This window comes from Danio aesculapii, chromosome 3 (assembly GCF_903798145.1).
Source record: "Danio aesculapii chromosome 3, fDanAes4.1, whole genome shotgun sequence".
Taxonomy (NCBI): domain Eukaryota; kingdom Metazoa; phylum Chordata; class Actinopteri; order Cypriniformes; family Danionidae; genus Danio; species Danio aesculapii.
In genome coordinates this window covers 9,652,939-9,679,217 of record NC_079437.1, presented here as the reverse complement: position 1 = coordinate 9,679,217, position 26,279 = coordinate 9,652,939, and the positions used below count along the sequence as shown (strand labels likewise).

General features: G+C 36.0%; 1 protein-coding gene across 4 annotated transcripts in view; it reads left to right on the top strand.

The window, feature by feature from the left end:
- Positions 1-514: 514 nt before the first annotated feature.
- The window catches only part of crebbpb (CREB binding protein b), an 86,421-nt gene continuing 60,656 nt past the window's right edge, over positions 515-26,279 (top strand). For all 4 annotated transcript variants that reach the window (XM_056453105.1, XM_056453103.1, XM_056453104.1 and 1 more), the window contains exons 1-2: positions 515-1,328; positions 20,845-21,488. In XM_056453105.1, coding sequence (XP_056309080.1) covers positions 1,244-1,328; positions 20,845-21,488 — 729 coding nt within the window. In that variant the 5' untranslated portion in view covers positions 515-1,243. The remainder of the gene's footprint in view (positions 1,329-20,844; positions 21,489-26,279) is intronic.

Here is a 26,279-nt window from a genome sequence, read left to right as displayed (position 1 = left end):
ATACAGTGTTGAAGTCTGCCTTCTGTCTGTTGATTTGTAGTGAATCTACCTATCTTTTAAATGTCTATTCACATTAACAATATCTTACACACACACACACACACACACACACACACACACACACACACACACACACACACACTTTCGCACAAGTTTAATTTGGGGCAGAACTCTTCTATTCCATATGACTTTTGCATGCTTTTGTGTTTTGACACATTTAAACTGCAGTTAGTACCGAATAATCCCTTTGATACAGTGCAAGAAACTTGTATTTTGTTTTACTAACCACTGTAGTAACCGTATGATTGTATTTAGTTGCAATAATACACTATTTCTCAAAAGGTTGCATTTAATTTAGAACCTACGCCATTTGTATGTAAACCACCCCCTCTAGCGGCAGCTCTGGTTACGTCCGCGTGACGTGCAGTTTGCGTAAGGGGCGTGGCTGCGCAGCCCCTCCCCCTTCCACGGGCTGGCTGGAAAAGAAAAAAAAACTTTTTGTATCGAAGGAATCAACAGCCGCCATCTTGCGCGAATGAGCGTCAGGATTTCGGGAGAGCATTATATTATTTTTTACGCAGCCGGCTTCATCGGAACCGACCCAAATAGCTTCCCTGCGACGGAAACGACAAGCTTCGGGCCAGATCGAGGATCTTTGTGGCGAAAATCAGCGTAATGGAGCCGTTTTTGTGGTCGGCTGGAAAACCCCCGTATATCTGATTTCCCCCTTCAGCGCGAGCGGCGCTCCTGTGCCACTCGCCTATATTCAAAAATAAATATTTCCTCACGTTTTTCATTTATCTTTCTGGACTTCGATGATTATTCGATTCGGGATGGACATGGAGCTTGAGGGTCTTTATTTATATTCGCAGAAAATCGCCTTTTTGAAGAGACCCACGCGAACCACTTGAAGGAACCGGGATTGCTGTTTTTTTTCGCCCTCGTCGTTTATTTTTCGGTTTTAACGATGATATAAATTATTTTCGCGGGGTTTGGGGTGATCATTAAGGTTAATTATGCGGGTTTTGGGTGTTGGATTATCATGGGGTGAATGGCGGTGGCGGAGCGGGGCGCTGTTGAGTCGCGTTTGAGCCCCATCTGTTAATTATTGGCCCCTGATCGCTGAATAATAATAGAAAAACCCGAGGGTTGATTTGATTTATTTCGCTTTGTCCCCCCTCCCGGGCTCTTGGAAGACGCATTTATTGCTTTGACGTGTTTTTTTGTGAAGCGAGAAAGCACGATGGCTGATAATCTACTGGATATGGGTCCCTCCGCCGCAAAGCGGCCCAAACTGAACTCACCTGCGCTGTCCTCCGACACTCCAGGTAAGATGCTCACCTGTCACATCATCACATCTGTCAAATACGAAGCATATCAGAAAGCTGCATCAGGTCTTGACGAACCGCTTCGTTATAGGCTAGCTCATGTAGACCAGGTCACCTGTCCCAGAATGCATTTACTCAAACTTCAAATGGAGCAGGTAAACCATTCACGTGGTCAGTAAGAAATAGCTAAAGCTAGGCTCATATACCTCTCCCACCAGACACCTTCCAGATCAGCACCAGGTAAGTCCTGCATATCTTCAGATGATCAACACAGGTTCGATCAGATCCTTCAGAAAGCTCACCTGCCCTTCAAAAACTCCCAGATCCTGTTAGTCTTTTAACTTATTGTGTTGTATTTTATGACCAGCATCTATTTGTGTTTTTATTTATGCCCAATGTTTCTGATATCTCATATGCAGAACCGATTTACTACAATGACCACGATCAATAGACGAGTAAAAAATGTTGGTGTTCTTAATGTTGACTGAAATGTTTGAGCTAAAGAGTCGCGTTTTCTCTTTTACGTCCTTATTGTTAACCTTTTTATATTTTTCTGTGGAATTAATAACTGCTATATTTGCGAAAAGTTAACACTGTACTTATTTCACTTTTTATATTTGAATATTGTATTTTCTTTTTGTTTACATGCCAATAAAATGGTGGCATTTATCAGCAGACAGTGATAAAAAGCCGATTAAGATAATAAAAAAAATTAAGTATCGGTAAAAATATCGCATATTTATCTACTTAAGGTCCATTTTCTGATATAATGCTGATCTGTTTTTGTATTTTTCAAAATGTACACATGGGTAATTGTTATATCAAATATACACTATTAATATAATACTAATTCATATTAGAATTGCTCTTGATGCAATGGTTTGTGATCTAAATGGTCAAAGAAATCTGGTACGTTACATTTGTCTTGCTTTAAAATCAATATTTCCTATATCATTACTGTTATATATGTTTGTATCTTTTAAAGTGTGTATTGTTGCTTGTTTTTATTTAGATGCTTGGCAATTTATCCAATTTTCAGTAGGCCTGTTCTTAAAGAACTGATAATCAATTGAGTGTTAAAATTAGTAAAATACGTTAAACAATATTTGATCGCTCTTTAGCTTTTTTCTGTCAGGCGGAGCCAGGTTTAACTGAGTCACTTAAATGTCCCGTAATAATCGTCTGGAACTGGGTACAAGTTAGATTTTGAGATCTGAACCTGGTCTTACTGTCCACCAGAAACAGCCTTGTTCATTTCAGGATAGGCATGGGCCAGTATAAGATTCTGACGGTATGATAACCTTGGATAAAAATATCACATTTTCACGGTAACCACAGTATTGCGATTACTGCTTTTAAAATATGTTCTTTTTAAATATCTGGGAAAAAAATAAAACTGTTCCCCTCTTTGAACACAATATATTTAATTTTAAGAAACATTTGAAATATTTTGGAGCAGTAAACTTGTCAGGCTGAATAATTAAAGTGAATCATTGACGTTTGCTGTCGTCTTTAGTTTCAAAAACACTGATTTCTTTACTATTTAAATTGCGTCTTTGGATATCTTTTCTGCTGGAGATACTGTTGTCCTAAAAAACAAAAAATAAATGTAAATAAAAAAATCTTACACATAACTTAGGAACGGTATTACAGAAAGTGTTGGCTGTTTTAAAACCTTGACTTTTCCTAACCGCGGTATACCTTGAAAACGGTTATCGTCTCATGCCTAAGCATGACTGTGCGGCAGTTCCAGCCCTTTATTTTCACTATGTAAGTTTCCGACCAAGAAATGGTGCATATACAAATCTATGCACAAAAATGTGTGCCCTGATTTTCAAATTATTTACATAAAGTGTATTTTTAAGACATGTAATAGCCAACATTGTCTTAAAACTGTTGCAAAATTTCTTTTATTTGCCTGATAGTGACTTTTGAAGCTGTTCTGCTGCTGATTGTGCAGGAACTACTGTGGAATGTAATGACAGGGATTCAGATATTTATCATAATATGCTCTTTTGAGTGACGTCTTGTTGCAAGTTATTCATATAGTTGTGACTACCGAGTAAATCTGCTGGAGGTGTTTTTTTCTATCAGGACCGCTAACAGTCAATGCGATGACAATAGACATCAGTCTTGGAGAAAGCAGAAGTTTTCTTTTCATCCCCATTTTGCGTGCAAGTTTTCATGCACCATCTGTTGAGGTTTCAGACAGCTGAATAACACTGACGTTATGCTGCCTGGGACTTTAGTGCAGTGATTCGCAGGCTTTCTTTCAACTTGAAGTGCTTCTTCCACAGAGAAAGAAGTTCTGTAACTGTTTCTTTTTCTCACTTTTTTTCTATGGCTTTTTAGTTTACTTCTTTCACAGCTTTGCGCTGACTTTTGCTCTTTGAATTCTTCGCTTGCATTCAAGTTTTACTGCTGCCACTGAATTAAAAAAGTTTTTTTTTTATCTCACAATTTTATCCTTTTTGCCATTGGAAGTAGGGCTGTGCGATTTGGAGAAAATATCTTTAATTTTTTTATTTATTTTTTATTTATTTATTTATTTTTATTTTTTACAGATATTGCGATTTTTTTTTTTTTTTTTTTTTTTTTTTTTTGATTTACGATTTATTTCATAGTCAGGCTTCAACTCAATCTGTAAGCTGTGGCAACAGTTCTGCGACAGCTCTTAAAAATGACCTGTTTTTGCTTGTTGTCTGTGACTTTGAAATGCTGTTTTTCTTTGTTATTAATCCATCTATTAATGCTTCTGAAGCAGCAGATGCTATAATCCCACTTGTCAGCGCTTTCCTGTTTGTTTGTTTGTTTTTTTTGTTTATTTGTGGCTATAGTTCGGTTGCGCAATTCTAATTGGGCAGAACAAAAGTGTGCTCACTCGATTGGCTAGTACGACTGTCACACATAGACGGCAGTCAGGCATTTGCTCTGAGTAGGGAACATTTAATTATATACATGGTTTCCGCTACATACATTCATTCCATGACGGGGCGCCACGCCAAAATTCATCCCGCCACGGCTACATTACAGCTTCTCATTCAAAACATTATATATTTTTTTTAATAGCGGGTAATAATCGCACAATGTATTAAAGGGTAAGTGAATTATAACAGCGCGGATTTATCTGTAACTGTAGTAGTGCTGTGCGTCATTTGTTTAACCCTTCAAGGTGAGGTGCTGACTGACTGACTGGCTGACTTGACAGGTGCGTGATGCTTGAGGCCAGCAAACATGACGTATAGCCGTTTAACTTTACTTCAGGACGCATTAATGGCACTCTGTAGGTCTATTGGTGACATTCATAAATATTCCTAGCAAATCTAATAAATGCTGGAGACATACTCGTTACATAAACGAACTAAATCGCACGGCAGCAACGTTTATTTGTGAGCGCACAAGAAGATCTGCGCGAACTTGAAGTGGCTTATATTTGAGGGGGCGTGCAAGAAGTTTTGTGCAAGAGCAGAGGAAATCGGCACGCAAGCAAAGAGATCGCAAGCTCGTAGGCTATTACATAATTGCGATCTCGACTTCTAATACTGCGCTCACGGCATTTGTCATTGAAATAACGCCACAGGTAGTTGGTAGATCTGTGTAAAAAAAAGGCCTGCCGCAGCTGGAAAAAATCCTAGAGGAAACACTGTATGTGTGTATATATATATATATATATATATATATATATATATATATATATATATATATATATATATATATATATATATATATATATTAGAGGTGTGATCCTACACTGGTCTCATAGTTTGGTTCGTTACGATTATCATGTCATCGATTCGGTTAAATTCGATATCTCGGAGCATTGACGATGCTTTCTGTACACAGTTTTTTATTTTCTTCACAGCACAACAATCCTTGAATTACAATGCAAAAAAAAATTTGCTCTTTCATACAAACAGTCAGATTTATGAACTGTATGTTTAAAAACTCAAGTACATGCACAGAACAACATGAGCATTTATAGCAAATAAACAGATATAAATATCCCGCTCGCTTTCTTAGCCCTGTCTAGAGAGTTCTTTCTCACACCCCAATGATTGGTGATGCGCTGAACAGAAAGGGCTGCGATTGGCTCTAACGCTCTGGCGCTGTTCACTGATTAGTGACACTGATAAACGGCAGCGGTGATCATAGCTGATCCGTGATAGATGCATTGGAGAACTCACTCTTCAGACCCGCACTCGTGTCTGTATCCAGAAGTATCGCTATAACAGCCGAGAGGAGAGGAAAAGTCACGCCAGCTGGTCGAATGGGCCACAGTGAGAAAGAGAGAAATGGAGTTTACTTTCATTTTCTCAGTCGCAGTGAAATGGGGGCTTCTGCTGTAAGTGTCCAGCAAACACACGCAGTGAAATTGTGCACAGTTTCTCCGTTTGTTAATAGTTGGAGTGTTGTAAATACTCGAGATCGCCTCCCTCACCATAGAAAGCTACCACGACACAGCGCATTTGAGATAAATGACGTCAGTACACAATAGCCAGTTATGATCATTACTGAACCGATACCGCATTGTCCGTGTCTGCTTTGCGGTGCACCGAAGAAACAATTAATTTTGACACCCCTAATATATACATTTCATATTGCAGCCTCTTGCGATTAATCACAATGTTTCAAATTGCATTTCGATTAATCGCACACAATATATCATTTAGCATCGATATCGCAATGTGTGCATCCGCAATAGTCACAATGCATGATGTGCAATGTCAAGTTGGCATTATTGTTGATTATTTAGTCGATTATAATCTATGCAGGGTTTAATCAAAATGGAGTAAAAGTTTATCATCTGGAATGCATTTTTAAAGGGATTAATTAAACTGTACTCGCTATATTCATTTCACTCTTCACTAGTTTCAAACATTTATGAGTTAATTTTTTATTCTGAACACAAAAAGATGTTAATAACTCAAGTATTTGAAATGACTGAAGGGTGAGTATATACTGAGTAAATTTTTCTTTTTGGGTGAACGATGCCCTTAAAACATGTTAAGGCTGGTTTATACTTCTGCGTCGAGTGATCACCATGACCCACACCCCCTGCCTTGCTAACTGGCAGTAGGTTTTTATGTTCCTCTGTGTCGAGTTTTTTCGCAGTTATTTTTTTTTTCTGAACGCTACAAGTAGATAAAACTTGGCATGAATCGGCGGACGTGCAACAACTTTAATTATAAGGTAAACGCATCGTTGCGACGGGTAGTTACATTTTTACAGCCACGGCAAGGGGCTATATGACTATGCAAAGGCTGCGCTGGACTATGCGCGTGCGATTGACACTGAAGTATATATCATAAACGCTATATCATTTTGATATTTTACAGTTTAAAACAACCTGTCACAAAATAATGTTTGTCACTTTAATAAAGATCACATTATATAAAATAAAGACTATGCATAGTTGATGATTCAATATCTGTACCTGAATATTGTTAGACTTTCTAATGAAAATGCGAACTTTTATCTTTGCTATATTGTATTTATCTATCCTTGTATTTTATTTGTTGTATATTATTCAAGACTCACTCCTCAGACCTCCTAGTTTTTCACGATTTTTTTTTGTGATAATTTACTGATATTGTGGTGATACAAATTATATTTATATATATTATTTACTATGTTAGGTGTGCAATCTGACACAATGACATATCATAAAAATAAAGCTTCTTTATTTTGATCTTGACAAGATCTCAAACGGTAGGGATTAAGCCATAATACATACAATATATATGTTTATCTTTTATTATTGTAACTTTGTTTATTCGTTCACAACAGAATTTGGATACAGCAATTGAATAATAAAAATACAAATAATTTGATGTATTGAATCGTTTTTAAAGTTACTAACGGTACAATTTCCTGTACCTGAATGTTTTTAAAAATCCTCGTACAGTCATAGGCCTCAAAAACATGCAAATGATCAATTATAATACAGACTCAACATTGCAAATCCTGCAGTGTGACTATTGCCAATGATCAGATTGTGATATCGATGCTGAAACGATATATTGTACAGCCCTAGCAGCACTAAACGTGACATGACGACTAGAAACATTTAAAAACCAGCCACTGCACTCCCAACAAAATAGTCTTTTTATCTAACTAATACATATTAAAACGTTTTAACATTATTAATATGCTTCTGAGTGACTATTGTTGTTGGTTTGCACTTAGTCACAGTTCTGACTTTCGTTTTCAAACCTTCAGCTAGTTCTTTTATTTTGAAGATCTGAAGTGAACTATCTGCTGCTGCTTTCAGTAGTATGGCAATAAATGTCATTTAAAAATAAAAATACTTACAGAATTGTTTTAAAATAAATGTTTGAATTATTAGGAAAAATAAATAAATGAAATTCCTCATCCATTTAAAGCAGCTTTACTCTGCGCAGTTAATATTGCTGGTGGGAAACCAGCGTGTTAAACAATACTGGGTGACCCAGCATAACCAATTTTTCGGTTTGTTTTGATCTGATAATTTTAGGTGGCCAAAAATTCTACCCTAAACATTCTGCCCTCACAGAAAAAAAATAGAATTTCTAAAAGCACAGTTTAATATGTTGAAGCAGTTTTGGTTTATGGCTATAACTGGCATAATTTTAGTAGCTGGCTGTCATAAATATACACACGCATGCACATACACATCATTTTGTCTCTGATTAGTTTTATGCATCGCAGGCTACTATAATAATCTAACCGCTGGACTAGTTTTGGTGCCAATGCCTGCCTGTAGCCTAACCTATAGCTGGTAAAGGCTTGACAATACAATTCAAATAAGTTAATGTTGTTGTTTCTCCAAATGTTATTATAATTCTCGCTTTAAAATCAGTATCATATTTAACCAAAAACTTTAATGTATAACATTAGGTTAAAAAGAAAGAATAAGACACCCGTTTATTTTATCTGCTTTACTTCATGTCTTAAGGCTGATTTATACTTCTGCATCAGGCGCACGCTTATGATCTGGCACAGCCTGCATGCGGTTCAAAATGTAACTACACGTCGCAATGACGCATAGCACAAGCTCTGTCATTGGTCTTCTTGGGTAGCTGTGACGAGTCTGGTGCTGAGAGCCATGAGCCCAATGGAGCGAGTGTTTACAAGTGTCAAGTCGTGTGGAGGAGCTCCAGATGAAAACTTTTGTTTTGTGTTTACCTTATGATTAAACTTGTTGCACGTCCGCTGGTTCCCACTTCTGAATAAACGAGTTTTAGCTACTTCTACGTTAAGGTAGCGCTCAGAAAAAAAAAAAAACCCAGGAAGAAACTCGAACCAGAGGAACAAAAACCTACTGCCTGTCAGCGTTTACGAAGTGTTATTGCTGCACAAACAGCACACAGAAGTATAAATGCATGACTTTACAGGTTTGCCTGCACCATATCGTTCTCATTTCAGCACATTTTGCCAAAAAACAGCCAGTAGATCAGTCTTTTGACTTCTATACTAGCAAGTACATGTCACAAACTATGCATGCTCTGTGTCTTTGAACAAATTAGTTAATGAACACATTAACTTCTTTTCCAGAATTCTTTTTGACAAGCTGTTTACAATTTCATGGGAGAGAATCTAGTCTACTGCCTCATATCCAGTCTGTGCTATGGCTTCATATAGCAAACCCTGATCCAACTTTAGTTTTCGTGATGGTTCGGGATGAATACATGTACCGTTTCAGCTCTTTAAAACATACATTTTCCACTTACATTTGAGCGCGCTCTTAAACACAGCCGATTGGCCATTTTGTTAATGTGCTCAACATAAATGACTGATTGGTCATGAAGATTATCGGTTTACCACTCTTCATCGTTGTTTACTGAGTGCATACACAGATACACGGACACTGGAGCATTTCAAAGCCACGTTGATCCATGAGCAGACCGCTTGTATGTCAGCTCACATACAGATCAGCTGACTGACGCGACTTTAAAATGCTCCAGTGTCCATTTATCTGTTTTTAAAATGTGCAATTTTTCTAAATGTTTTTAAAATTTCAGAAATGATTGGTACCAAATTCAATACTTTTGACAGCCCATAATATTTATAAATATGTTGTCACAAAATTGCTGTGAGTTTTTATAAATTGTACATGATTTCATGAACGTTTTACTTAAAATGGTGAAATACTGGTCAAATAGCTCTCTTAGATCAGCTCTGGAAATTAAGTTCTATAAAAAATCATCTAATTATTATATCTATATATCTTATTATATACTATATATATAATTATTATGTTCTTGAGGAAATTATCTTCTCAAAGTAAAACAGCAGATGCTAACAATACTAGCATGCACTCATTCACATGCAGTCTTGAAGGCTTTCCAGTGTGGATTTCAGTGGACACCCTGATGTCAGTCTCTTTCTTTGAAGCAGCATGTTTTGTGTTGCAAAAAGTAGTGTATTGTTGAAGAGCATAACTTAAGACTCGCGTCAGGAAATACCACAGCCCAGCGTGGAGAGATCCGTTATTTCCTGTCTCCCTAATTCCTCCCATGTTTTTGGATTAACATGCAACGTTAAGTGCACAATAAATTTTATTGAACACTTAAATAGATGTTTTTGTTTTTTTTGTAGGCATTGTAAGTGGTGCTTGGTGTGCAGATGCCCCAACCATGATGCTAGAGACTTGAGGGTTGCCAGGGAATGGTTTAGGGCTGCACAATCCATCACAAAATTATTGTTTTAGTGATAATAGTATATGCAATATACATATTGCAGACGTGTGATTAAATTACATTTATTTTACACATTAGTTGTTTATCTAAATTGACCAATCAGATGGGACCTGACTATCTTTATCCCCACCTTCCCAATAGCTGCTCATCTTCTATTGGTTGGTGCGGCCCAAAGGGTGAACCCAGAGTTGAAAATAAACACTAATGGGTGGATTTGAGACGAGAGTGGAAAATGACAACAGTCAATTAGAGTCGGAATATCTGTTGAGGTTTTTCCTTATTCATATGGTTTTAAAGGCTAAATGTTTGCATATTTACATTGAGCTTTTATTAGCCTAAATTAGAATTAATTAGATCTGGTATATTTTACCTGACTATTTTAATATCTGTAAAATAAATAAATGATTTAAAAACATTGCCAATAAAAATAGCATTTTCCAGGGAATTGTTATGCTGTAAGAAATATTGTTATTATAATATTTAACAACAATATTGCGTATTTTTCCAGTATCCTGAAGCCCTAGCAGAGATCAACGCTAATGATTTTTTCTACTTGCCTGATTGGGCCGGTGGTTCTGATTTTTACTTGCCCTGCCAAAATTGCCCCACCACAAAAAGAAGTTAATAGTTGTTTCTTAGCCATATATTTTAAATAATGTGTCAAAAGGCAAACATCATTGTATACATGCACTTTTTATTCAGCATAACTTTTCTTTAAATACAACTGACAATTTAAAAAAATTACAATTGTAATGTAACTAAATTTGAAAAATAAAATATACATAGAGTTATTGAAATATATATATATATATAGTTATTAGAAATGAGTAATTAAAACTATTATGTTTAGAAAATGCAAAAAGCGAAAACGGGCACTTTAGTTTTGACACCCACAGACATCGTCACCAAATATAAATCAGAGAGACTATCTCATAGCCTCTCCTCAGTTGTTTTGTAAAAATCTATCTATTGAATTAATCAATCTATGCAAAAAAACTTTGGCTAGAATTCTGCATTACAGGCTTAAATTATAGAAAAATAATGTTGATGTTGATCTTTTTCGAGGTGTTGGTGCAGAAATTAACAATAGGCCTAATACAAAATATTTTAAGATCAGAATAAGGAAAAATTATCAGATGCTAATTTGGGTCAATTTTTCTAATGAATAAACAGCGCTCTAATGTTTCAGCATGCTTTCACTTTCGTATTCGACATGAAATGTTCATTTACTGGTAGGAATGATGACATTCCACCTTACTCATCCTTCTCTCTTCATACAGCCGTATATTTGGCTATTACACAACCATAAAACAGGCCGGTAGACAGACACAAACGTCTAGGTGTGAATGCACACTAAGACTGTATTTGCACACAATTGACAAACAGTCGCAGCCAAATTAAACTTTGCCCATAACTCCAGTAATGATCCCGTCTACTGTCCCAAACATCTCACACGCTGGCCCCGGGCCATCGAGCAGTCCTTATTGTCGAGCTCTGCCTAGTATGTCTGCTACAGTGTTTAAGTCGTTTCATTTATTAAACACATCTTATTTTAATGCAAAGTCAGTCCTTTACTGAAAAAGAAGTTTGGTGTGTGTTAGGCCTGTCACAATAATCAATATATGGACCAATCGCACAAACACATGAACATGACCTCAATCATTTTTGGTGATGCAATATATATTGCCCATACATAATCAATTCTAGCAACATTTTAGCTGATTCCACAACCTTTCTATCTCTATTGGAGGTAGAGGTATGGATAAAAAAAACACTATAGTATTTACTATAAATTACTGTAGTATATTTTCATGTGTCTGACAACTGAAAATACCAGATATCTGGTACTTTTTACTTTGCATTTTTTTGTTAACATTTATTATTATTTATTCAGAATGTGTTTTCACATTATTCGAATGCCTCATTATTAAATTGTTAAAATTACTGTAATTATTCTTAAGAATGACATATTATATGTTCTTTGGAAGAGTGTAGTTGCTATTTTATTGTCATTCTGGCATTAAATAATGGTGGCATAAAATGGTCGTAAAATGAAAATAGTATTGTTTATTGCAATAAAATTTGGTGCAGTATATTGCACGATAAAAAATAGATGTCATGACAGGCCTAGTGTATGTTGAAACGATTTCTTCTCATAAATAAATATTAATATTTCACAAAAATTGTGCTACATGTGTGGACATAAAGTGAAACGAAATATCAACGCGGTACCAAGGTGCTACATAAACAATCATAAACGTAAACACAAATCTAGACGTAAGAGCAATATTTAAACCTATACATAACTTCCATAATGGAGCAGTAATCTAACTATACATGTACTATAAATGGTTAACTATACACACAACCTAATAAGAATTATACAATTATGTAAAATAAACAATATTGTGCAATATTTTGCACAGTGGCATTTAGGGTTGAAAAAAGTAAGTAGTGCAACATGATTTTTGTACATTCACAAATAAACATGGTTTACGTTAGAGATGCACAGAATTTTTTTTTTTTTTTTTTTTTTGTCCGATATCGAGAACCAATAAGTCCTAAGATTTGGAGCCCGATAACCGATGTACTATAGCTGATAAATTTAAAATTTTTAAATATTTCAAAATGTTCTATTTTTTTTTTACAGTAAACAACTGATTTTATTTTAAAAGCATCATTAAAAATTTGAACTGATCTTATGAACAAGTCCTATGAACAAAAAAACTATTTCATAATTGCAAGGTGATTATATAGACCTATATTCATGATTTAACATAAATCAGCATGCCAAAAGTAAATCATTTCCTTTTCTTCGCAAAGCAAATTAACCTGCAACTTGACTGCTGCATAAAAATAATAATTTAAATAACAAAATGGGATTTAAACAACAAACAAGTAAAATAAATAGATTTTAAATAAAATGAAAGAACTATGAACTGAAACTAGCTGAAATGTTCTTGAATAAAACGTGTTACAGTAACGTACAGAAATCTCTAATGTCCGAAAAGGCATGTGTTTTGACAGTTCAGAGCCACCGTACAAGCGAAAAGCTAAATACAGATGGCTACTTTAGAAAATGCGACATAAATTAGTCCCATTTGATGTTTTAGATTCTGTTGAACACATGTAGGTGCTGCTTCTATGCTAGATTCAGTGACTGCCGCTCATCCTCTCTGCTGCGGTTTGGGGTGCGGAGAAGGCTCTGTTGGCTCTCTATGCGTGTGCGTGGTAATAGCATGAAAAAAGGATGGACTTTGAAGGAATAATCAATGTGAGGTAAGCTCCGTTATAGCGGAGTCTGAACAAGTTCAACTCATGCATGCGCGACGCGGGCAGTTCTGTACAATTACGTAACGTATCGGCTTAAAGACATCGGGCTAATTTTGATAACGATAACATTAAAAATTGCATTGATCGGGAAATTATGATAGGGCTGCCAATATATCGTGCATCCCTCGTTTACATTATTGAGTCCTTATAAGATGGAATTTAAGTGTCCGGTGCACTTAGTGTATCTACAGGTGGTTTGTCAAGCCCACTCACCTGTGGGAGGCACACTCAGAAATGCGCAATGTTTTTCTAGATATATAGAGTGTTTCTAAGAAAGGGTCTAGTCCATACAGTGATGAAAGTGTTTTCTCTACAGGTGGTTTGTCAAGCCCACTCACCTGTGTGAGGCACACTCAGAAATGCGCAATGTTTTTCTAGATATATAGAGTGATTAAAAGAAAGTGTCTGGTCCATACTGTGATAAAAGAGTGTTTTCTCTACAGGTGGTTTGTCAAGCCCACTCACCTGTGTGAGGCACACTCAGAATTACATATTTTGCGAATATTATTATTATTATTATTTTTTTTTCGTGTGGTTTTGTGTTGATGTTAGCAAAGAAATGTAAACTAACACTGAGTTAAAATGTGATTATTTTCAAGTAGAACGACAGGAGTTATTTACTGCTAAGTCAGTTTTTAACTGTTCAGACGAGGCGATCAGTCAATATGTGGTTGATGTGTTGGTCTCCATGTAGTCCACAGTCCTCTGCGGCTGTACCATAGTGAGCCACAGTTACTGTAATGTGCAATGCTGGTGTGAGAACGGCAACACATGCACGTGTCCCCTAGTATGCATACTAATTTGTGGGTTTGTGTTAAGTCTCTGTGGTCTTTTTTTTGTTTTCCACAATTTTTTTTTTTTACTGTAGTCGTCGATGGTTCCAGTGGGTGTGTTGTTTGCCAGCTGGGTGTTCCTCCTCTTGTTTTTGTGAGCGTGTGGCAGCCGTGGGTGCGCTTTTATTCCAGCCGTGTTTGCATTAGTGTACATACAAACACAGTCAAGCGTGTAAACGCTGCCCTCCACCAACTTCAGGCAGACGGCGCGCTGCTTGGCTTAATGTCTCGGCTGAAGCATGACTGATTTGGGGAAGGGTGCTGTGGGGTAATCGGTGCAGCGCAGATGAGATCTGATGCCACCTAACTGCCTGCCTGGATTCAGCAACAGTCTTTTGTTTGTGTGCTTTAAGATGAGGACTTGCTACAGACATCTTTATTTATTTGTTTATGTATTTTGCATTTAATAGGATGACTGGCAATTTTAGTTTATTTTACCACAAAATATGGGAAAATTATCTATTATCTGTATATTATCAGTAAATGTAAAAGTTTGCTAAAAGTGGATCTGAATATTAATCTTCTGAAAATATTCAACTTTTTTACATCATTGCAAAAAAAAAGCACATTGACTGTTTAGAAGATGAGCAAGTCTTATGGGTTTGGAATGAGATTAGGGTGAGTATTGAACGAACTCTTTAAGATGACTATATAATTCAGTGTATTGTGCATTTGTTAACATTTAGAAGCTTGAAAGCAATTGTAGAAACAATGTTTTCTTTTTGCAAAAATTGATAGCTTGTATAATATCTTTAAGAAATCTTTTTTTGTTGTACTATGCAAAACTCAATGTAAAATGTGATTACTAATAAATGACAAGAAATTTAGTTTTAGTAACTTGTAATTAGGGCTGCACAATATATCGTTTCTGCATCAATATGGCACTGTGATCATTCGCAATAGTCACATGACAGGAAATACAACGTTGAGTTAGTATTATAATTTATCATTTGCATGTGTTTTTGATGCTTGTGTAATAATTTTAAAAGCATTCAATCATAAGAAATAGTACCATTTGTGACTTTATAAATGATTAGTTTTATTGATTTATTTTTGTTATTCAGTTACTTTAAATACTGTTTTGAAAACGATAAAACGCTTATTTCAATTTTTTTCTTGATTGTATTTATAGATTGTTGATTGGATTTTATGGAGAGGCACTCCCACTGCAGAATCATCCCAATCGTTCTAACATTATAAATTCTTTCCAAATAGAGATATTTAGTCATCTGTTAAAGTTGTATTCATATTGCAGTATATATTGCAAAATTTATATAGAAAAAAAATCACAAGGCTAGACTTTTCCAATGTCGTGCAGCTCTTATTTTCAATCATGTTTTTTGTGATTGTACCAAATGCTCACCATTAAAACAAGAAATCTGTAAAATGGCTAAAAACTGAGTTATCTGTATTTGTAAATTATAGAATATTTAGAGATTATTGTTTATGTTAAAGTTATAAAAGCCAAGTGCAATATTGTTATTCATATTATGTTGTCAGTATAGCAATTTTGGCAGTTCTCGATCTAGTATTGAGTGCTGGTGTTCTTAAATTCTAGTGTGGCAATGTAAAAGTCGTTGTCGTCTTGCAGATGCAGATTTTTATCTTAGATTTTTAATATATTTTAATTGTCACTGAAAGTGTACATGCTTCAGAGTATTGTTATACAACTTGTTTAAGAGCTGCATGATCAGGGCTAATAATACTAGCTACTAAAAATTGTTTTAAAGTTTTTTTTGTACGTTTGCATTTTTTTTTATTGTTCGTTCACACCAAAGGCGAACCATAGTTCGCTCTGGCCACCCTGGCGACAATGCTGTCTGCCTTATTGATCTTGTATTTAAAAGGGCCATTGCAGCAAATGAGCAAATCAGTTACATTCTCGAATAAAAACATGCTTTCTAGCATGAAAATGTTGCACTCTTTTTATCAAATTCGTTTACCAACAGAAGATTAAGTTGTTGCGTGTGGCGTGGCTTTGCTCCACTTATCCAATGTCCACATTTCTGAAATATTCCAAAGCAGAAATACTGTTTTGGACTGTCCTTATAGTTAAAGCATGAGATTCCTGCTTAAAAAAAAAAAATATATATATATATATATATATATAACATTAATGCACATCAACTCGCCAGTAGCTTTTTTTAATGTATGTGCCTTTAAGAAAACCTCGGAAGTAATTGGAAATCCAGCGACCGCGATCAAACTCTTGGAAACAACTGTGTTCGGAACCAAAGTTCACAGAACTGTTTTCTCTGGAGTCCTCGCTAGCGGTGGACTTCAACAATCCAATTGGTTGCCGCGCCATAGCTCATTATCATAAAATTTACTTGATTTCAACTCGATGCCCACACCGGCGAAGACGCACCATGCTGCTTATCGCCACCAGCCTCCATTGAAAATGAATGACTTCCAGCTACTTTGATGCTCTTGCTGCTTTCGGTGTGAACGTCTCATGGTCCATTTCCACTGCCTGGTACTGTATGGGCTGGTACAATTCACCTTTATCAGGCTTGCCATTCCACTGCCAAAAGGGTACCAAAGGTTGGCATGATGTACGACAAAGTTTGAGTCGACGTCATTGTCGCTCGAGTAAATGTCAAAGGAAAGCTGTACGGGTCATTCACATATCATATGAGAAGCACTCATCTCGTGTGTGCAAGATCTCTGGAGAAAGTGAAACCGATCACGATTTAGACTGCCTCGTAAAACAATGTGTATTTAAAATGGTGGTTCCTTTGTTTTCATTGTCCTGGTTGGTGTACGTGCTAGTCTCTAAACCAATAGCATTCAGCTGTGCGTCTTGCTCCGCGTTTTGTTACCCTTTTATTGTGCTAGGTATATAAAGGGTACCCAAAAGTGCTATGGCACGGTTCGCTTTTTGGTACCTTTTGACAGTGGAAACTGCCACCGAAGCGTACCGTACCACTCGGTGGAAAGGGGCCAATAGGTCAATAGTGTTTTTTGGGGTTTTGCAGTTGTTTTTTTCTTCAGTAAATATAAAAATCTTAAGAAATACTGTTTTTTTTTTCATTATACTTTCTAACCAGATGTTTTTAAATGCTGGAACATGCTTCTTGTCTTGAGACTTGGACATGTCAACTAATAATTCATCAAATTTTGAAATAAAATTTCCTTTTTTTTATTGAAACATTTTATGAATGATTTTATCCAAAGCATCTTACAGCGATTTATACAGATGATCATTATGTAAAGCTTACTTAACAGTGGATAAACTCTTTGCTCTTGTCTTTTTTTGTAATTTAGCATTGTTATTTATTTAAAATGTCAGACTTGAGCACACGCTGTTCTTCTGTCTGTTGTGTGGACGGGCTGTGTTGGTCTCAGTGGTGAGGAGGTAGACCAGACTGACAGGCAGCTGTTGAAGACTAGGGGGGTGCGCTGGCTAACAGATGAGCGGCTGGAGTAATTCTTATTTTTAGCCGTGAATCTGAGTGCTCCCCACTGAGGATAAGGAGACATTACAGCAGTGTCCGCTTCCTCATGCAGTTTTCAAACCAAAACATAAAGTTACGTGTCTGCAAATGGTGACCTTTATTAGTCAAACTTGAATTTCATTGTAAATTGGAGTCAAGACGGTTATTAGGGCAATGAATCCAATTAATGATAAATCTTACTGTTATAATAGTCATTGAGTCGATGAATAAATATTGTAATGCGGGGCTGTTTAATACCTTTTTCTGATTGGCTGATGGACATTCTGAGTTGTGCAGTTTCAAAGTCCCTTTAAAGGCTGATTTATACTGCATCTGCCTTCGCACAGTCTCATAGCCCTCGCCGTGGCTGACAGAAATGCTGATGCACCTCTCCAAAAATGTAACTACACGTCGCAATCACAAGTATCACAAGCTCTGTGATTGGTCCGCTTGGTAGCTGTGAGCAGTGTGGGCGGGACCAAGGGTAAACTCATTGGAACGACTGTTTACAAGCTTCGGGTCCCGTGAAGGAGCTCCAAATGGAAACTGTTGTTTTGCGTTTAACTTTAGGCCCACACGGAATCTGCGTGCGCAGATTTTTAGCCCAGCATTGATTCTGTTTATTTACTTGTGTAAATGTGTGTACATTTATATTTATTCAGTTTTTAAATCAATTGCAGTAATATTATTGACTTACATGAAAATATGCATATGATTTATTTACAATACAGTGTGTAAAGTAATATATCTTTTAGTAGATCTATTATATGAAAGGCTTGCTTTATTTACCAAATAAAGTGAATGTAATTGGATTTGCATTGTAAACATTAAATAAAAGTTAAAAAGCTATTATTTTTTATTTAATATATTATGTTTTAGTTATGATACTCCCAAAATTATTCCGCAGAAATCCGTAGATTTTTAACAAAATTCTGCGCAGAAATAGCAAAAGATGTCCTCAGATTCTGTCTGGACCTACTTATGATTAATGTTGTTGCACGTCCGCCGGTTCCCGCCTCTGAATGAGTGAGTTTCAGCTACTTGTACATTTAAGGTAGCGTTTAGAAAAAACAAAACACACACGAAGAAACTTTACACAGAGGAACATACATAACCTACTGCCAGCTACCTTTCAGAAGTGTTATTGCAGAGCAACACAAACAGCACACAGAAGTATAAATGCACGACTATGCGCAAGCCCGGCACCAAGGGTCAAGCCGATCACTCAATGCAGAAGTATAAATCAGCCTCAAGGCAAGTCATTTCACTCGACGACCATCTTTGAAATGCCTTTCTGGCATTCTTCTGAATGGGGAAATATCAGATTCTCCAAAGTTGCTTGCCAAGCTTACGATTAAATTTCATATAGGAATCACTAATAAAATTGAACAACATTCTCTGTCTTGACCAGATTTTAATTCTTTATCACTATTCTGAAATGATTCTTTTTTTTACAGTCCGAAATGTAGTTTTTCTGATACTTTTGTCAAAGCATTGGTACCAAAACAGAATGTTGGCTAAAGGGCTTTAAAAATCTGATTTTTTTTTTTTTTTTTTTTTTTTTTTTTCTGCAATAAATATTGCTTATTAGCACTTTTATACGAGATTCACGAGTTTGAATAACCCTATTTGACATTTTCCTGGAGAGTCTTGACAGTATTCAGGTACAAAAACGAAATATTCACAAAGCAAAAAATGCTTTTCTTATATTGCTTTTGTCTCATTTCTAGTAAAAAGTATAAAAATTTTTTAGAGCAAGTAAAAAATCTTGTTTTTAATGAATAAATATTGTAATATGAGGCTGTTTAATGCTTAATTCTGATTATCTGACGAAAATTCTAAGTTGAGCAGTTATCTCGAAGTTCCATCAAGACAAGTCATTTCACTTGGCGGCCATCTTTGAAACTTCACTTAACTTTGAGCAGTATGCTCGGGTATTCTGTTTTGAATGGGGAAACATCAAATTCTCCAAAATTGCATGCAAAGCTTACAATTACATTTTATATTAGGAATCACCAATAAAAATAACAACCGTCTCTTTAGTTTCATTTCTAAACGTCCAAATCACACAAAATCTACAGAAATTCACATCTGGTTCGAGCCCCTCCCCCGGAGAATCTTCAGTCTGTAGCAATCAATGATTGGCTCCTGTACTAGTAGTCGGGGCTTCATTTGCTACGTTGTCCATTACACTTTTCCCTATTCAAAAACTGTACGAGTGACACGTCTTGTGTGTATTCTATAGTCTTTGGTTGGTTTCAGATAAATGTAAATAAAGTAGTTCCAGGCAGGTCTTGGCCAGATTTTAGTTCTGTATCGCTACACTGAAAAGTGATGTTTTTTATATTTCGGAATGTTTTATCGAATGTTTTTTTGACTGATACATTGTCTAAAGCATTGGTACAAAAACAGGATGTTGGGTATAGCTGCACGATATTGGAAAAATATGATATCGCAACTTTTTTTTTCTGTGTTAAATATTGCGACATGAATACAGTTTTATGAGTTTGAATGGCACAATTTGACTCTTTTGTGGGGAGTCCCAACAGTATTCAGGTACAGAAATAGAATAATCATAATGCAAAAAATGCTTTTCTTAATTTGCTAGGTCTCATTTCTAGTACAAATATTAAACGATTCTTAGAGCAAGTAAAAATATTGCTTTGTTTTAAAGAAATTGAGTTTTTCTTTAAAACAAGCACTATTATCTGCCAGTGGGGTCAGCAAAATAATCTTGATTTTGCTTTGAACTGTAGATGTTTGGACTAGAAACTAGACAATTTCGAAGTAAGAATTTTTGCATAAATGCAGTAATCGAATTCAATTCTGTAGCTCCTTGTCAACTATAATTCAGACTCAATGTTGCGTACCATGCATTGTGACTATTGCGGATGGGCACATTGCGACATCGATGCTAAAACGATACATTGTGCAGCCCTAGTTTGGTACCTTTTACTTTATGAAAAGCAGTGTTTCTCAACCATGTTCCTGGTGGACCACCAACACTGCATGTTTTGGATGCCTCTTTTGTCTGTCACACCTATTTCAGATCTTTCAGTCTCTGCTAATTAACTGATAATCTGAATCAGATGTGTTTGATTAAGGAGACATATAAATGTGCAGAGCTGGTGGTCCTCCGGGACCATGGTTGAGAAACAGTGATAAAGTTTACAGATTTTTTTTTTCTTTCATTGAAAAACTGTGCTCATTCATTCTTTTTTTCATGTTTTTCTAGACTTCGTATCCTTGTTCGACTTGGAAAATGATCTTCCAGATGAGCTGATACCCAACGGAGACCTGGGCCTGATGTCCATGCCCTCTAATGGAGATGGAGGGGTGGGAAGCCGGATGGGGGGCAACGTCCCAGATGCTGCCGCCAAGCACAAGCAGCTGTCCCAGCTTCTGCAGGCAGGGAGCGGCTCTGGTCTGGGTGGAAACCTCAGCCCTCAGCCTGGTATGGGTGGGCAACTGGGTGCCTTGGGGAAGAGTCCTATGGGCCAGGGCTCACCCGGACACCAGACCCAAGCTCCAAAACCTGTTGGGACCGGTCAGGGCAACAACAGTCCTGGAATGGGCATGAATACAGGTTTCAACCCGGCCATGCTGAACAATAACAACCAGGCTCATGGACTCATGGGGCAGAACATGGCTCCGCAGGGGCAGATGATGAATGGCGTGATGGGACCGGCCGGAAGAGGCAGAGCAGCTCCAGGGATGCAGTACCAGGGACAGGGCATGCAGGGGACACCTGTCGGAGCAGGCGGCGGGCAAGGAGTCGGTGTTTCTGGCAGCGTATTGGCGGAGACGCTTACCCAGGGTGCACCACAGATGGGGGCACACAATGCCATTAATCCCCAGCAAGCGGGGAATATGGGCAAGGTAAGTTTCTAGTGCTTTTTTTATTTAAAGCCTGATGCATGCTTTGTGTTGCGATTTGTGAACATACGGCTAGGCAATATGGCCAAAAAATGATCAAAATAAATGTTTTTATCAGTGGTTTATTGATGTTATTACAATAAATATAACATTTCCAAGTTAAGTTAGGAAGTTCAGATTTTTTTGTTGCCAAATAAAGTTTGTAGAAACCAGGCAACTATTTAATTTCTTAACTTTCATAATCAAAATCTTGGTGATCGTATCAACCAGATTGCATTATATGATTGTATGGCTAGGCGATAAGGCCTAAATCAAAATGTTTCTGTGGATTATTGGTTTTTATCACAATAAATACAAAATTTCCAAGTTAAGTTGGAAAGTTCAGTTCCGATTTTTCCGATATGGTCAAAAAATTATCAATTTTTTTTTTATATCTGGATTATTCATTGTTTTCACAATAAATGTAAAAGTTTCAAGTTAAGTTCAGATTTTTTTTTGTTGTCATGTACAGTTTGTAGAAACCAGGCAATTATTCATTACTTTAAACTATTTTCTTATCAATCTTATCAATCAGATTGCAATTTGTGAATGTACGGCTTGGAGAAATAATCAAAAAATTAATAAAAACAAATATGGTCAAAATACATTTTTATATCAGTGGATTATTGATGGTCTTCACAATAAATGTAAAATTTCCAGGTTAACTTCAGATCTTTTGTTGCCAAGTAAAGTTTGTAGAAACCAGGAAACTATTTAAGGTTTTTTTTTTTTAAAACACTTTTATTATTAAAACTTGACAATCATGTCAACCAGAATGTACGGCTATATGGCCAAAAAATGATGAAAATATTTTTTTATATGAGTGGATTATTCATAGTTTTCACAATAAATGTAAAATTTCCAAGTTAAGTTCTGTTTTTTTTTTGTTGTTGTCAAGAACAATTTGTAGAAAGCAGGCAGCTAATTGTACATGTAAACTCTCTTATTATCAAAATCTTGACAATCGTGTCAACCAAAATGCAATTTGTGAACGTCTGGCTTGGCAATGTAGCCAAAAGCGTATCAAAATAAATGTTTTATATCAGTGGATTATTGATGGTTATCACAATAAATGTTAAATTTCCAAGTTAAGTTCAGACTATTTTTGGCAAGTAAAGTTTGTAGAAACCAGCCAACTAATTGTTTATTTAAACCCTTTTATTATCATCAAAACTTAAGAGTCTTATCAACCAGATTTTCCACAGTCAACCCGAATTTCACAATTATGAGGTACAAAATATAAAAAGATAAACGTGTTAAACTTTATAGTGAGTTTAAGATCTTTTGCCAGCATTTCTTTCTTTTAAATGTAGAAATATTTGATTTTAAATCTTCCTTTAATTTCATGAAAATTAAGCATTGTCATCCATAATATCATTTAGACTATAATAATCATAAGTAAAACCAAGCATATAGTGCTTCATTTTACCCTGTTGAAATAATATCATAGAAACATTCTGGTTTTCATGGTAATTAAATGAAAAACACTAGCCTGACTACATTAACATACAAAAACAAATGCAAAATTGCTATAGCTTGATAACAGCAGTTACTGTAATTATATAAACCTTTTAATAAGTTGCCTACATTACTAATATAATACATTTCCTATGTGTATCTCCCGATCTTGTCATAATGCTATAGTTACTGGTAGAGTTGTCTAAAAGTAACTACTTCTACTTAGACAGTAGGTTGTAACATTATAAAAACATCCATTTACTGCTTTAATTTTGAGAGTTGTTGAGTGAAGCACCATTGGAGCCAATCACAATCATTTCTGTTGAGCACTTGAACACAACGGCCAATCAGTGCTCAAATATGCTCAAATAATAGCGGGAAAATGGTGAAAGTACTGAAATCTGTACTTCTACTACCGTAAATCTATGGAAAAGGCACATTGTTTTCCATTTAGTCAGTGATTTTAGGTTGAGTAAGACTTGTTTAATCTGTCTTTCAAGTAAATCACCGAAACATTTATCAAACACGTATTGTTTTATTGAGGGAAAATTCTCTTGTGATGTTTGAGTGTACTTTTTAAAGCTGTGTGGGCATTATTATTGAGCATTACTATAAAACCAATGTGTTCGAGGGCTGTAAAAGCCCATGAAACACTCTGATTGGGTTTGAATGATCAAGCAAAGCAATATACTAATATACTATGTATGTTTTTTTTTCAGTTTCAGCCATCCTTGTGTATGTGTAGTTTCAGTTTCAACCCACTGCTGTTTATGTTATACAAATTTAGGAAACAGGAAGGCTTGCTCTTGTAACACAGCGAGTTGGTTTGGCATTTTCATATCGGTTCTCAAACCGCAAGTTCAAATAAATCCTGGGTTATGTTCAGCTTGAGGTATATAAGCATCGTTTATGGCCTGCTGTTGACTGCCGGTAGCAGAACTGATTTATTTACACATGGAAATCAGTTATGTTGTTATTACATCACATATTAAATCATTCACCCTTAATCTTAATCTGGCAGTTCCTCGTTCATCTTTATTAGTTCAAATGTAAAAGGAAAGTCTGGATTTATATAGACAACATCTGTGGTTTGTGGACAGCAGTATTGACTCCTTATCTGGGCCAGACAAAATCTGCGGACATTTATTACCATTTCTGCACAGAATTTTGTAAAATATCTGTGGATTTATGCGAAGTGATTTTGGGAGTATTGTAACTAAAAGTTTAATAAATTCAATTTAAAATAATACCTTTTAACTTTTATTTAATGTTTACAATGCAAATACAATTAGATCCACTTATTTGGTTAACGAAGCAAGTCTCTCATATAATGTATCTACTGAAAGACAGAAAATATTACTGTACAAACTTTTTATAAATAAATCATATAAACATTTTCCTATTAATCAGCAATATTAATATGACTCAAATAGACTTGTGGGCATACTCGTATAGATCAGTGCTCCCCAACCTTTCTATCACCGTGGACCGGTCAACCCTTGACAAGTTTACGGGGCAGCGGTTGCGTTTTTTATTAATTTTTTATTTATTTATTTTTTGGAGGTTTCATGGCGACCATCAACCGTTTTCTCAGATCATGAAACATTGCTGTCACTCCGATACAAGTTTTATTCATGGAGAAAATTACAAAAAACTGCAGTGTTTGGGTGTTCTGTGTTTGTCTGAGATAATTAGTCTACCGAAATGTGTATATTCCATACAAGCTAAAGCTTATCAGTCAGTTCTTGTCACGTGACTCGTGGTGTGCTTGTGGCATTCATTCAACTGGGAGCGTCTGGAAGGCGCAAGCATGTCTCGTCACTTGCACACGCAAGTCGTGCACCTCCAATGGAAACAAACGAACTTGCCCAAACTCAAGAAAAGACGCGATATTTGAACAGCCCCTAGAAGGCCACCATCGTTTGCGATATCCAGCTGTTGATCTACTTGCACAGACATGCTGGATTCACCTGATTTGTTGACAAATGGGTTGTTGATCCATTCCTTTGCAGTTCACGGGTCCTTCACTTGGCCTTTTCCCTTTTGCAAAGAAACTTTACAAACTTTTTCTTTTTCTTACTTGTTTTGCTTCATTTGTGGGTTCAATTTGGGTGCTCAAGTGACCTAGATATAACCAAGAGTATTACGGTCATTTTTCAAAATAAAAGATCGTTCAGACTCAGATAATAAATAAAACAAATAATTAATGATTTCTTGTGTGGCCCTGAACCAATTGCCCTGTGGTTGAGGACCACTGATGTAGATAATTTAAATGGAGGTCCGTTGTAGATGCATAATAGAAACCTATTCGTGCATGTAAAGCAGATTATTTGATTTTGGCTTGTAAAAATTATTGCATGCTAGGTAAAAATTGGTTTGATATTTGGTGTTCGTAGAGGTCTTTTCAGAGTTGAATCTGTCAAGTGGTCTGGTTGGTAAAGTAGCACCATTTTAGAAATATTCTGTTTTGAAAGAGTTTTTCCAGAAGTTTACATTGTAATGTGGTTTGTCTATTAGGGCTGCATGGTATTAGGAAAAATCTGATATTGCAATGTTTTTTTTTTTTGCATGTTTATGAATACAGTTTCACAGGATAGTTTGGATGGCACAATTTAACACTTCTCAGGAGTCTAACAGTATTCAGGTACGAAAATGGAATAATCACAATGCAAAACATGCTTTCATACTTTGTCTCGTTTCTAGTTCAAATGTTAAAACATTCTTAGTTCAAGTAAAATATATTGTTTTGTTTTCAACTTCAGAAGAAATGTCAAAATTAAGAGTTTTTCCTTAAGTAAAATTATCCATCAATGGCGCAAGTTGGGTTTGGTACCGAAACCTGGTGCCTATGTAACCAGTATGCACCGGACCAAATTAGCATATAAATCTTGATGCAGCAGATGCTTTACAAATGTTACCAGTAAGGGGGGCAAACACGTCAAACTTAAAGAAACATTTGAGGGCTCATGGAATCAACTTAAAGGTCTTAAACAGCTTCTGACATCATCTGGCACTTTCACGGAGTATGTTTATATGGACACAGATAGTCAGATTTTAATATGAATAAGACAATACCCTGATTAAGAGTCTACCATGTAAACAGTGATTTTTGATTACCTTAAAGGACCACCTGCGTCACGAAATGCAGAGGGTTTTTTTTTTTTTTTTTTCTCATTCAGAGGGTGGTATCAAAATCCAATAAAACAACACTCTTCCAACAGTCCCAACCTAATATTCTGATCCAATACTTCAGTTTGTCACAGGGCATGAACATAATGTTACTAAATGAAAGTGAAA